The sequence below is a fragment of the Oncorhynchus tshawytscha genome, linkage group LG26 (assembly GCF_018296145.1).
Source record: "Oncorhynchus tshawytscha isolate Ot180627B linkage group LG26, Otsh_v2.0, whole genome shotgun sequence".
Lineage (NCBI taxonomy): Eukaryota > Metazoa > Chordata > Actinopteri > Salmoniformes > Salmonidae > Oncorhynchus > Oncorhynchus tshawytscha.
The window spans coordinates 25,819,572-25,833,849 of record NC_056454.1 but is presented as its reverse complement, the minus strand read 5'-3'; the positions used below and the strand labels follow the sequence as shown (position 1 = coordinate 25,833,849).

The 14,278-nt window shown below is 40.5% G+C and overlaps 1 protein-coding gene across 3 annotated transcripts; it reads left to right on the top strand.

Annotated features, from left to right (window-relative positions):
* Positions 1–702: 702 nt before the first annotated feature.
* LOC112225424 (cell surface glycoprotein CD200 receptor 1-A) lies at positions 703–13,922 on the top strand. 3 transcript variants are annotated; one of them, XM_024389388.2, is made up of 7 exons: positions 703–1,154; positions 3,269–3,355; positions 3,775–4,080; positions 4,212–4,466; positions 13,016–13,124; positions 13,229–13,244; positions 13,364–13,922. In XM_024389388.2, exons 1-7 carry the CDS (start codon positions 1,085–1,087, stop codon positions 13,448–13,450), a joined length of 930 nt encoding a protein of 309 aa, XP_024245156.1. In that variant the 5' UTR covers positions 703–1,084; the 3' UTR covers positions 13,451–13,922. The 3 variants fall into 3 exon arrangements, with proteins under 3 accessions (XP_024245156.1, XP_024245155.1, XP_024245157.1); XM_024389387.2 differs by having other exon boundaries at positions 707–1,154; positions 13,358–13,922; XM_024389389.2 differs by lacking the exon at positions 3,269–3,355 and having other exon boundaries at positions 707–1,154; positions 13,358–13,922.
* Positions 13,923–14,278: the final 356 nt, after the last annotated feature.

Sequence of the window (14,278 nt, the reverse complement as noted above, 5' to 3'; positions counted from 1 at the left end):
ACTGCCAGGTTTGGAAGAATAAGAAATGAGACTAAACTGGAACAACCATTTCAGTAATTGGTGCAATAAGTCCAAGTAACAGATTGGATTTAGAAAAATCTATGTTATTTATATTTGAGTAGCATAAGATGAATTAGTCTATTAATATACTGTACATGCAAAAACATAGATATTGAAACAAACACAAATCAACCTGTAATAGAGCGTACTGGGAAAATGATGATGGTCATGGTTTTGGTTTAACACTGGTTTTTAATGCACGCACTGGGGTTCTTTTAAATCAATGAGTGTTAATTTAACACTTACAGAGTTCATTTAAGACATGAATGTTACACTGAAAAATCAACAATAGGTAACACTAGACAATTTGCTGTATGTGGGTTTTGAGTTTACAATCTGATATTTTCTATTACATAATATTAATATTTAATTACGAATATAATTATTGTGGGGGTGATAGCAATTTAAAAAAATAATAATTTAAAAGAAAGAAGAGCTACCTGTTAGACAAATTAAAATCAGTGACTTGGAACAGAATGACAGTAAGAAGTATGATAACCAGTGTTTTTTAGAGTTTTGGCAGGGCACCTGCAGTTATTGCTGTTTCAGAGACTTTAAAGGCTGTGTGGAACTCTGTGGTCATGTGACAGGCGGGAGAGGAAACAGGCGTCTGAGTCAACAACCGTCACTGTGTGTGGGAGAATGAGAGCGAGAGATGTACAGAGGAAGTAGGGGAAGAGAGAGGGAGGGATTATTTAGTTTATTTAGGGGCTTGTTACACTAACATCAGGAGTCAAATGTGTAGATCAGGACGGAGACAGAGAGCAGATATCAACTCAGATTTAGAGTTTGTAGGAAAGAGAAGAGAGCATTGAGACAGTTTAAACAGTACAGTTATAACACATTGAGACAAGAGGAGACAGAATGGAACAATAATACAGCCAGTTTTAGGGTTCAGGGATAACGGTATCGTGTCCAAGGGGGAGTTTAGGATCTTGTGTTTGGGGGGAGACAGGTGGTACGAGCAGCAGTGTCTTCAGGAGTACAGGAGTATTGTCAGGAGCCATATAGAACAACCAGAGAGATGGGGAATACATGGATTATAGGAGTCATCTCTCTCCTGGCTGTTTCTGCAACCTGGAGCTTAGAAACAGGTTTGAGAATCTCATCACTTCATTTTGTTTATCCGGCTGGTTTTGGTTCATTTTGAGTACCGTGTAAAGCAGTGGTCACCAACCTTTTCTGAGTCAAGATCACTTTCTGAATCAAAATGCAAACCGCTCTGTTTAAAAAAAAATCATGACTTAATAAACGTAAGCCTATTCAACATTAACCAAATAAATACAGTTCTGTAGCAACAAGGTTTGTGCAGTAGGCTATAGGCCCAATATATTACCACTGCATTTTGGCTATGCTTGAATTGCCCTGCCAATGTTATTCTTCTCAGACTGTTTTGAAATTATATTTAAAAAATGTAAGGCATATGATCACTCTGGTAATATATAATTTGTTGTATTATTATAATTATATATATATTTTTTTTACTGAACTAATGGCCTTGCTCTAATGGTCAGTCTGAGGGGAGGGAGGGAGCAGCAGTGAGGCTGCCTGTCACCTGACCCACCGTCCCTCTGCTCTCCCTCCGCTGAGAAAAAGGGACACAGTCTTCAAACTGATGGCAAAACTGAAGTCACACTGCATTATGTCTGCGTCATGCACCAATTCATGTTGTTACTCCTATGACCAGAGAAAGTGAAATATTCCTCGATATTAAACAGACACAAGCTGCTAATAATAACAATGCAAGCTTATTAGAACATTTTTTTATACTCCTTCATTGTAGCTGCAGTGCTGGTTGTAGCGTGAGTGGAAATAGGGAGAACATGCATGTTATGGCTTAAATTGTTGACAATGCTGAATAACAACTTAAACATGAACTTACTCATAAAACAGCAGTCTCTCTCTAGTCATGGTTTTAATATTTTTTTAAAAATCTCACAGTATCAACTTTGCTGTGCATCCAATACTTCTTTTTACAGTCTATGGCTCAAGGAAACTGTGCAGACACAGTGATCTGAGCTATCTAATTGGCCAGTGGTAGACCTGTAGGTGCACTTAATATACTCTCCACCTACCGCCAACAGTGCAATTTTTTATTCATTTTTTAAATCGGAAGTCAATTATTTGCTCTGGGTTTTTTACAGAAATGTTTGGTGATCGACTAGGAATGCTTTGGAGATCAGTTAGTGACCACTGGTGTAAAGGGTTAAATTATTCATAAAACATTCAAAGCATTTATCTATAGATACCCTAAATAGATATGTTTATATCATACAGTCAAAATGTTTATTTTATGACCAAAAAATACAGATCAAAAATAGATGTTTTATATTTTCCTACTGCTCTGACTAAGGAGTCCCCCGTTCTAAATTGTATACTCCGTTGGCTGCTGGTAGAATCCCCAAGGGCTCTAGATTTCTATGACATGTGTATCGAGAGTTCTGTTCTGACTACTCTGTTGTGGTCAAACTGAAGACAAAGTCAGTGGAACAGATTTGGGTGATTATATAAAGATGTTTTAAACAAAAGGTTCCATTGTTTTCTACCACGGGAAGGAACATGCAGCGTATCACACGCTAGAGACTAGTGTGTGTTGGTGTGGCATGGTTTACTGATTAACTAACATATATTCCCCTGTATTTGAGAGGAAATTGATTTGAGGCACATTAGGGGGTAAGTGACATTACTAATCAGGCAGTGTATGGGGGGTCCTGTGGGCTTCTGGAACCACCACAGAAGTTACATACTTGTCTAAAGTAAACATCAACAAGCATGAAAGAGCAGTGTGGGACCCAGAAAATATCCCACTTCAGAAACTTCAGTAACCTAGCAGTCATCCTCCCATGATATCACATCTTATGTATAACACTGGGAGCTGTTTTAAGAGCGGAACGCTTTATGTGCTGCAATTGTTTTTAAAGTAAAAGACTTAACTAACAAACTGAACTTTATAATAAAGACTATACACCTCCAATTTTTCAACTATCACTCGTTTGTATGACAGACACATTTTATAAGACATCGGCTTTCATATTACTGACAACCCACTTTTCTTCCTCAAGACTGTTTTGCTGATCAACTAAGACATGCTTTTCTATTGATTGAACTTACACTTGATGAAATCCTGTTTAACTGATGATGTTTTTTGAATGCTTAACATTTTGCTAACATGATCTGCCACTAACATGCACTTTGATCATTCTCTCAGGATATAACCACAACATTTCTGTGATCTCTCACACTTCCCCTTTCCTCACCTCCACTGTGCCTCTAGGCCTACAACACGGAGTCATTGGTAAAACATCCTTTTTTTAAAAAACCAAACCTGTTTAATCGCCACTATGAGCCTGCATTAGCATGGTGCCACATTGTTGGTCAGCGAGAGAGATAGGGCTTTATGTTTTAGGAGAGGAGAAAGAGGAAACGAGTCATAATAGTTTCCTGTTCCTTGGAATGAGGCCTGATAGTCTGCATGACTCTGAGAGATAGGTCTGAATATCCGACATAGCCACATCAAGCTCTTCTATATAATGTATGTGTTGTAAAAAGATAATGATACATATACGTAGGCCTATAATAATACTCATACAACTGTTTCACACATGCATTTGATATGAAACCATTTATTCATTTACCGTCCATTTATCCAAAAGTCATTTTTGATTTAAATAAGTACAATTCTTTGAAGTAGTTATTTGAATACTATTTCTTTAGCTGCCAGGAGTGAACATTTCCACCTGGGGAATAATGCCATCTTAAAGTGCAGCAATAAAACTTGGAGTGAGATGATCTACACCATCTGGAAAATACAACTGGGTGGAATAAAGTGTCAAATATCATCTAGTAATGACAACCAAAATCTGAACACATGCAATGATGGAAAAGCAATGCTCAACACATCCAGGGGTGAATCCTACCTGCAGATTCCAGGGTTCTCAAAGAGAGATGAAGGAATCTACCACTGTGAGTCGGTGTACAAAGCAGGAAGCTATGCCTCAAACATTGATGTATCACTAATAGGTAAGAAACCTTCATAGATCTGTACAGTTTAGCATGACTTCTGTGTGCTTTCATTTCTCTATATTGACAAATACAAAATACATGTGTTGTTCTCAACATGCCTATTTCCCCCCTCTTCCCCCTGTGTGCAGCCCCTCCCAATGTGTTTGCCTGGCTAGAGTGGGAGGGCAGTAGGCAGGTGGCTGTGTGTTTGGCTGAAGGGGGGAAACCAGCTGCCTCCATCTCCTGGAGTGAAAACTGGAACTCTACTTCAACCACCACATTGAATCTAGATGGCTTCAACAAAGTAGAGAGTCGATTGGTCCTGCCTGAGGGGATTGCTACGGGCAACCTGACTTGTGCTGTCATACATCCCTCCTGGGAAGAGGTGCATATGGTGACACCAGGTACAGAATGACTATTTAGAATTTAGAAGGACACTGTATTTAGAAGGACACTTTGACTAATATCTCACTCTTTTAGAATAGGAGTGAACATCTTAGCTTTTTTAGTGAATAAAATCCTTCAGGGTCTATTGACAAAGTTTACGAGATTGAATGTAAATTAAATAGGATGGGATGATGGTAACCCACTGGGCACAAGCTGGTTGAATCAACGTTGTTTCAGAGTAATTTGTCAACGTATTGTGACGTGGAATCTACATGGAAAATACATTGGATTTGAAAAAAGTAATCAACTTGTTTTGAGGGTGAAATTTCAACCAAAGAATCTCCAACGGCTCTCGTCATCATTGTAACCAATTTTCAACATAAACAAACATTGTGTAAAATATGTTGAATATGTACCTTTGAAACAATGTCAGATCTTCAATGTTATGTCCACTATCAGAAAAAAAACTAAAGGTTGGGCAGCACCTGCTGCCGAGTTGATCTAACTAACATCTATTCATTTTGTCTCCCATCCAGGGTTTTAACCAAACCCAGGCCTGCTTAAGCTTTGATATTTGCCATTGACTACTACCAATGTGCTTCTGTGAGAATGATTATGAGGATATCTCTTAATAACTAAATATTTTCATTGTTGATATCAGTCATTCCAAAGGATAGGTGTGACAAAGCAAATGAAATGTAACCATACTTTATAAGTCATACACTGTATCATAAAAAAATAGATTTAGGCCTTATATATATTGTATAGCATTTGCAAAGTCATCAACAGCTATTGTTTCAATGCAACCCAGCATTCAACGAAAAAGAGACAATACATATAGGACTAGGGTTTCAATCTTGGTTTCACTTCAAGTTGAATCATTAATGTGTTGGATTCACATCTCCATCTCAACCAAAAATCTAAGTTAAAGAATATGACTGTATCAAATTCAACTTTAAGTGCACTTTCAATAAAGTTTGATCAGATTTAGTCCTATTCTTTAACTTCAATTCCTGTTTGAGTTGAGATGGAGACATGAACCCAACATATAAATTATACATTTGTAGACCTACTGGAATTATAGCCAGACTAAGGGCACTATTCAACTTGTAAAGCTGAAGCGTTATCCACTCTGCGCTAGATTTTTTAAATGTAATTTCCGATTGAGCCAACATATGCAGTGTTTACTGTGAGTGCAATCTCAGCTAAAGTGGGAACATTGCCTCTAAATTTCAATCGCGCTGTAAAGCTGAACTTCCACAATGCGGATTGAATAGAGCCCTAAGTCAGTGGCACAAAATATACACTGCCTTTGGTAAATATTCTGACCACTTGACTTTTTCCACATTTTGTTACGTTATAGCCTTTTTCTAAAATACCCCATAATGATGTAGCTAAAACAGAAATGTATTAAAATAAAAAGTATTCAGACCTTTTGCTATGAGACTCAAAATTGAGCTCAGGCGAATCCTGTGTCCATTGATCATCCTTGAAATGTTTCTACAACTTGATTGGAGTCCACCTGTGGTAAATTCCATTGTTCATACATAATTTGGAAAGGCACATACCTGTCTATATGAGGTCCCACAATTGACAGTGAATGTCAGACAGAAACCAAGACATGAGGTCAAAGGAATTGCCCGTAGAGCTCAAAGAAAGAATCGTGTCGAGGCACAGATCTGGGGAAGGGTACCAAAACATTTCTAAAGCATTGAAAGTCCCCAAGAAGACAGTGGCCTCCATCATTCTTAAATGGAAGAAGTTTGGAACCACTAAGACTTCCTAGAGCTGGCCGCCAGGCCAAACTGAGGAATCGGGGGAGGGAGGGCCTTGGTCAGGGAGGGGAGGGGACCAAGATCCCAATGGTCACTCTGACAGAGCTCTAGAGTTCCTTTGTGGAGATGAGAGAACTTTCCAGAAGGACAACCATCTCTGCAGCACTCAACCAATCAGGCCTTTATGGTAGAGTGGCCAGACAGAAGCCACTTCTCAGTAAAAGGCACATGGCAGCCCGCTTGGAGTTTGCCAAAAGGCACCTAAAGACTCTCAGACCATGAGAAACAAGATTATCTGGTCTGATGAAAGCAAGATTGAACTCTTTGGCCTGAATGCCAAGCATCACATCTGGAGGAACCCTGGCACCATCCCTACTGTGAAGCATGGTGGTCGCAGCATCATGCTGTGGGGATGTTTGTCAGTGGCAGAGACTGGGAGACTAGTCAAGATCGAGGCAAAGATGAACGGAGCAAAGTACAGAGAGATCCTTAATGAAAATCTGCTCCAGAGCGCTCAGGACTTCAGACTGGGGCGAAGTTTCAACTTCCAACAGGACAAAGACCCCAAGCACACAGCCAAGAAAAAGCCGGAGTGGCTATGGGACAAGTCTCTGAATGTCCTTGAGTGGCCCAGCCAGAGCCCGGACTTGAACCCAATCAAATATCTATGGAGATCTGAAAATAGCTGTGCAGCAACACTTCCCATCCAACTTGACAGAGCTTGAGAGGATCTGCAGAGAAGAATGGGAAAAACTCCCCAAATACAGGTGTGCCAATTTTGTAGCGTCATACCCAAGAAGACTTGAGGGCTGTAATTGCTGCCAAAGGAGCTTCAACAAAGTACTGAATATTTCATTTTTTAAATTTTAGAAATGAGCAACAATTTTACATTTTTGCTTTGTCTTTATGGTGTATTGGGTGTACAGTAGATTTATGAGAGGGAAAAAAACAATTTAATTGTAGAATAAGGCTGTAACCTAACAAAATGTGTAAAAAAGTCAAGGGGTCTGAATACCCCTCAAATGTTGCGTTGACAACCAAACACAATTAACTTTTGCAATACAGTAAATAGCCTATTAAATTGTTGACAAGTTAACAAATTATATGTTGGATTTACGTCCACAACTAAACCAAAAATAATAGTTAAAGAATAGGATTAAGCCAGTTGCTCAGATGAAACTATTTATTCTTTAGATTTTCTTTAAATCAAATCAAATGTTATTTGTTACATGCGCCGAATACAACAGGTAGACCTTTTAGTGAAATGCTTATTTACAAGCCCTTAACCAACAATGCAGTTTTAAGAAACCCCCCCCCCCCACAAAAAATAAACAATAAAAAGTTACAAATAATTAAAGAGCAGTAAAATAACAATAGCGAGGCTATATACTGTATAGGGCGTACCGGTACAGAGTCGGGGGGGCACCGGTAAGTCGAGGTAATTCGAGGTAATTGAGGTAGTATGTACATGTAGGTGGAGTTATTAAAATGACTATGCATAGATAATACCAGAGAGTTGCATTGTAAAAGAGGGGGGGCAATGCAAATAGCAGAGAGAACAGTCTATGACTACGGTGGCTGGAGTCTTCCTCTGACACCGCCTGTTATAGAGGCCTTGGATGGCAGGAAGCTTGGTCCCAAATCAAATCAAATGTTATTTGTCACATACACATGGTTAGCAGACTAGCAACTACCTTATACACAACTACCTTATACACACAAGTGTAAAGGACTGAATAAGAATATGTACATTAAAATATATGAATGAGCAATGGCTGAACGGCATAGGCAAGATGCAGTAGATGGTATAGAGTATAGTATATACATATGAGATGAGTAATGTAGGGTATGTAAACATGATATAAAGTGGCATTGTTTAAAGTGGCTAATGATACATTTATTACATACATTTTTTCATTATTAAAGTGGCTAGAGATGAGTCAGTATGTTGGCAGCAGCCACTCAATGTTAGTGATGGCTGTTTAAACAGTCTGAAGGCCTTGAGATAGAAGCTGTTTTTCAGCCTATCGGTCCCCGCTTTGATGCACCTGTACTGACCTTGCCTTCTGGATGATAGCGGGGTGAAAAGGCAGTGGCTCGGGGGGTTGTTGTCCTTGATGATCTTTTTGGCCTTCCTGTGACATCGGGTGGTGTAGATGTCCTGAAGGGCCGGTAGTTTGTCCCCGATGATGCGTTGTGCAGACCTCACTACCCTCTGGAGAGCCTTACGGTTGTGGGCGGTGCAGTTACCGTACCAGGCGATGATACAGCTGACAGGATGCTCTCAATTGTTCATCTGTAAAAGTTTGTGAGTGTTTTTGGTGACAAACCTAATTTCTTCAGCCTCCTGAGGTTGAAGAGGCGCTGCTGCACCTTCTTCACCACGCTGTCTGTGTGGGTAGACCATTTCAGTTTGTCCAGGAATTAAAACTCTCCACCCTCTCCACTACTGTCCCGTTAATGAATATAGGTGGCTGCTCCCTCTGCTCTTTCCTGAAGTCCACGATCATCTCCTTTGTTTTTTTGACATTGAGTGTGAGTTTATTTTCCTGACACCAGACTCCGAGGGCCCTCACGTCCTCCCTGTAGGCCGTCTCATCGTTGTTGGTAATCAAGAGGGCCACCATTGTTCCTGTTCCCAAGAAAGCGAAGGTAACTGAGCGAAATGACTATGTACTGGGCCATACTCACTACCCTCTGTAGTGCCTTGCGTTCAGAGGCTGAGCAGGTGCCATGCCAGGCAGTGATGAAACCAGTCAGGATGCTCTTGATGGTGCAGCTGTAGAACATTTTGAGGATCTGAGGACCCATGCCAAAACTCTTCAGTCTCCTGAGGGGAAATTTGTTTTGTCATGCCCTCTTCACAATTGTCTTGGTGTGCTTGGACCATGTTAGTTTGTTGGTGATGTGGACGCCAAGGAACTTGAAGCTTTCAACCTGCTCCACTACAGCCCCGTCGATGAGAATTGGGGCATGCTCGGTCCTCCTTTTCCTGTAGTCCACAATCATCTCCCTTGTCTTGATCACGTTGAGGGAGAGGTTGTTGTCCTTGCACCACATGGTCAGGTCTCTGACCTCCTCCCTATATGCTGTCTCGCCTTTGCCGGTGATCATGCCTACCACTGTCATCGGCAAACTGAATGATAGTGTTGGAAGCGTGCCTGGCCGTACAGTCATGAGTGAACAGGGAATACAGGAGGGGACTGAGCATACACCCCTGAGGGGCCCCCGTGTTGAGGATAAGCGTGGCGCGGATTTGTTGTTACCTACCCTTACCACCTGGCCCGTCAGGAAGTCCAGGATCCAGTTGCAGAGGGAGGTGTTTAGTCCCAGGGTCCTTAGCTTAGTGATGAGCTTTGAGTGCACTATGGTGTTGAACGCTGAGCTGTAGTCCATGAATAGCATTCTCACATAGGTGTTCCTTTTGTCCAGGTGGGAACGGGCAGTGCAGAGTGCAATAGCGATTGCATCATCTGTGGATCTGATGGGGTGGTATGCAAATTGGAGTGAGTCTAGGGTTTCTGGGATAATGATGTTGATGTGAGCCATGACCAGCCTTTCAAAGCAATTCAAGGGCTACAGACGTGAGTGCTACAGGTCGGTAGTCATTTAGGCAGGTTACTTTCGTGTTCTTGGGCACAGGTACTATGGTGGTCTGCTTGAAACATGTTGCTATTACACTCAGATAGGGAGAGGTTGAAAATGTCAGTGAAGACACTTGCCAGTTGGTCAGCGCATACTTGGAGTATATGTCCTGGTAATCCACCAGGCCCTGCGGCCTTGTGAATGTTGTCCTGTTCAAAGGTCTTACTCACATCAGCTTCAGAGAACGTGATGACATAGTCGTCCGGAACAGCTGATGCTCTCATGCGTGCTTTAGTGTTACTTGCCTAGAAGCGAGCAAAGACGTAATTTAGTTTGTCTGGTAGGCTTGTGGCACTGGGCAGCTCTTGGCTGTGCTTCCCTTTGTAGTCTGTAATAGTTTGCAAGCCCTGCCAGGTGTAGTATGACTCGATCTTAGTCCTGTATTGTGGCTTTGCCTGTTTGATGGTTCGTTGGAGGGCATAGGAGGATTTCTTATAAGCTTCCGGGTTAGATTCCCGCTCCTTGAAAGCGGCAGCTCTACCCTTTAGCTCAGTGCAGATGTTGCCTATAGTCCATGGCTTCTGGTCGGGGTATGTACATACAGTCACTGTAGGGATGACGTCATCGATGCACTTATTGACAAAGCCAGTGACTGATGTGATGTATTCCTCAATGCCATCTGAAGAGTCCTGGAACATATTCCAGTCTGTGCTTGCAAAACAGTCCTGTAGCTTAGCATCTGCTTCATCTAATCACTTTTTATTGACCAAGTCAATGATGCTTCCTGCTTTAATTTTTTCTTGTTAGCAGGAATCAGGAGGATAGTATTATGGTCAGATTTGCCAAATGGAGGTCGAGGGAGAGCTTTGTAAGTGTCTCTGTGTGGAGTTAAAGTGGTCTAGAGTTGTTTTCCCTCTGGTTGCACATTTAACATGCTGATTTATGTTACGCTGCGTTAAAGTCCCCTGCCTCTAGGAGTTCCGCCTCTGGATGAGTGATTTCCTGTTTGCTTATGGCCGTACACAGCTCCTTGAGTGCGGTCTTAGTGCCAGCATCGTTTTTGGTGGTAAATAGACAGCTATGAAAAATATAGATGAAAACTCTCCAGGTAGATATTGTTGTCTACAGGTTATCATGGGATACTCTACCTCAGGCGAGCAAAACCTCTACTTCCTTAGATATTGTGCACCAGCTGTTGTTTACAAATATACATAGACCGCCACCCCTTGTCTTACCAGAGGCTGCTGTTCTATCCTGCCGATACAGTGTATAACCCGCCAGCTGTATTTGATTTATGTTGTCGTTCAGACACGACTCGGTGAAACATAAGATATTACAGTTTTTAATGTCCCGTTGGTAGGATACACATGCTTGTAGTTCCTCCACTTTATTATCGAGCGATTGTACGTTGGCTAATAGTACCGATGGCAAAGGCAGATTAGCAACTTGTCGCCGGATCCTCACAAGGCACCCCGATCTCTTTCCGCGAAACCTCCGTCTCTTTCTCCTGAGAATGACGGGGATGAGGGCCTGTTCGGGTGTCTGGAGTAAATCCCTCCCGTCCGCCTCATTAACCTTTCTAGGTTAGGGGGCAGTATTTTGACGTCCAGAAGAAAAGCGTGCCCAAAGTAAACTGCCAGTTACTCAGGCCCAGAAGCTAGGATATGCATATGCATGGTAGTATTGGATAGAAAACACTCTAATGTTTCCAAAACTGTTAAAATAATGTCTGTGAGTATAACAGAACTGATATGGCAGGCGAAAACCTGAGGAAAATCCATCCAGGAAGTGGCATTCTTTTGAATTGAGTGTTTTTCCATTGAAAGCCTATCCACCATATAAATGGATGGGACCTAGATTGCAGTTCCTATGGCTTCCACTAGATGTCAACAGTCTTTAGACATTGTTTCAGGATTTTTTTCTGAAAAATGAGTAAGAATGAGACCATTTTCTGAGTGGTCGCTCGAATGAACAAGAGCTTTTTGCGCGTGCGACCGGGAGTGCGCCCCCCGTTCTTTTTCCTTTGTATTGAATACGCTATTGTCCGGTTGAAATATTATTGATTATAAAGACAATAGATACCCTGAGGATATATAAAAAACATAGTTTGACATGTTTCGACAAACTTTACCGGTACTATTTGGATCTATTCGTCTGCCTGTTGTGACCGCCATTGAGCCAGTGGATTATTGAACAAAACGCACCAACAAAACTGAGTTTTGTGTATATAAAGAGGGACTTTACCGAACAAAACAAACATTTATTGTGAGTGCAACCATAAGAAGATCATCAAAGGTAAGTGATTAATTTGATTGATATTTCAAACTTTTGTGACTAATCTACTTGGCTGGAAAATGTTTGTATGCTTTTGAAAGCAGGGCGCTGTCCTCAGATAATTGCATGGTATGCTTTCACCGTAAAGCCTTTTTGAAATCTGACACAGCGGCTGAATTAACAAGAAGTTCATCTTTATGCCGATGTATAACACTTGTATATTTTATGAATGTATATTATGATTATTTCTGTACTTTGAATTTGGCACTGCAATTTCACCGGATGTTGGCCAGGTGGGACGCTAGCGTGGTTGCGTTGTCAATCAAACACTATTCAATATAACTATACAGTAAATACATAGCATACAGTTAAGGCTGTCTTACAAACGAATGTAGTTCTAACAGTATTTATTCAACCTTAAAATGAGTAGTACATCCATTGCCTACTGTAGCCTAACTATAAATATATTCTTACGTAATCATAGAACTCGTGCATGATCGAGATAGCATGCAAAGATCACAGGCCTGTGGAGATCTTCCCAATTGCTATAATAATCTGGGCAGAATCTCAAACAGCAATAATCACTTGCACTGTGTACTTTTGTATAAATACAAAATATCTGACATTGTATTCCCATTTAAATGGTTGAAAGCGCAGTGATAACACATTTAGATGACAACTAAACCAAAAATTAGACATTGTTTTTCCAGTGGAATTTAGTTGTGCTTTTAGATGGTTAAAAGCATAGTGATAACGCATTGGGTATTCATCAAACTTATGGCTGTCTGTTTGAGTAGGTGAATAATCGTTGAAATCTCATTGATCAACGTCTCAACCAAATATTACCCAAATGTCCATGTTGAAATTACATGGTGTGCCCAGTGGGAAATTTATTCTGATTCTGATTATTTATACTTTTCTCTCCCTGTCAGGAATCGTCATACCCTGGCGATTAGTCATAATCTCCGTGGGAACTATAAGCTTCATCATGGCTATTCTGGGGGGTTTATACTTCACACGAAAACACCCCTGCAGAATTAGGTATGAATATTCATTATTCTAATGATTTTGATCTTTTATGATAAAAATGATTTGGTTCAATGTTATTGCTTGTATAATAAAGAGCTTTATCTGTGTATTCACAGCCCCAAGGCTCCTCAGGTATGTATGAGCTATATCCTACGTTGTGTTACGTTACATTACCTTAATACCTGTATGTTTTGCATAGATAGCAGTTTACTGTAAATAGTGATGAGTCTCTGTTTCTCTCCCAGTCACAGGACTATGTGGAGGAAGTAGAACCCTACGCCAGCTATATACAAAGTGCCAATTTAATCTACAACTCCTCTGCAGAACTGTTCACATAACACACACACCTCTGCACGCCACGCTGCGAACTTTGAGGTTGAAGAAAATGATCCAGTAAACAGGGGAATGATGGAGGACATGGCACAGGGCTTCTGTTACAAAGGAAAACCTCACAGATCTGATCACTCCTGACTGACGTGAGAAAATGGCAAAAAACAGACATTTCTACAACCGAAGAGATGTGGGCAGATGAGAGATGATCTTTCCAGTTCAGCATTTTCACAATTTGCACAATGAGAACTATGACTTGCTGTGTAGTCAGCACAACTGTATACCACTGCTCTCATAACACACGTTTGACTGTTCCCACACTCCTGCCATCTGCAAATCATGGGGAAGAGTGCAATTTTGATTTTAATCAAAATCTCAATTTATATAATACTGATGTGTAATTACAGTGTTTTTGTTGAGTTTATATTTAGGATTGAATTTAAATATCAAGTTTGTTATATAATAAAAACAGATTCTTTACATTTGGAACCTACATCCAGAGTTAATGGGGAAAGGATTTGAAGCACACACAACATTCTCTGTGGTTACATTCAAGAGACAAGAGTTTGACTCTGAGAACTAAGATCACAACTAAACTTTTGAATTTAATCAATTGCTTTTGAGTCGAAAAACGTGTGTTTGCAGTGGTGGAAGTACTCAAATGTAGTAAAACTAAAGAATAAAACTAAAGATACCTTAATTGAAAACGACTCAAGTAAAAGTGAAAGCCACCCAGTAAAATACCACTTGAGTAAAAGTCTAAAATAATTTGGTTTTAAATAGACTTAAGTATCAAAAGTAAAAGTCAAAGTATTAATCATTTCAAATTGCTTATA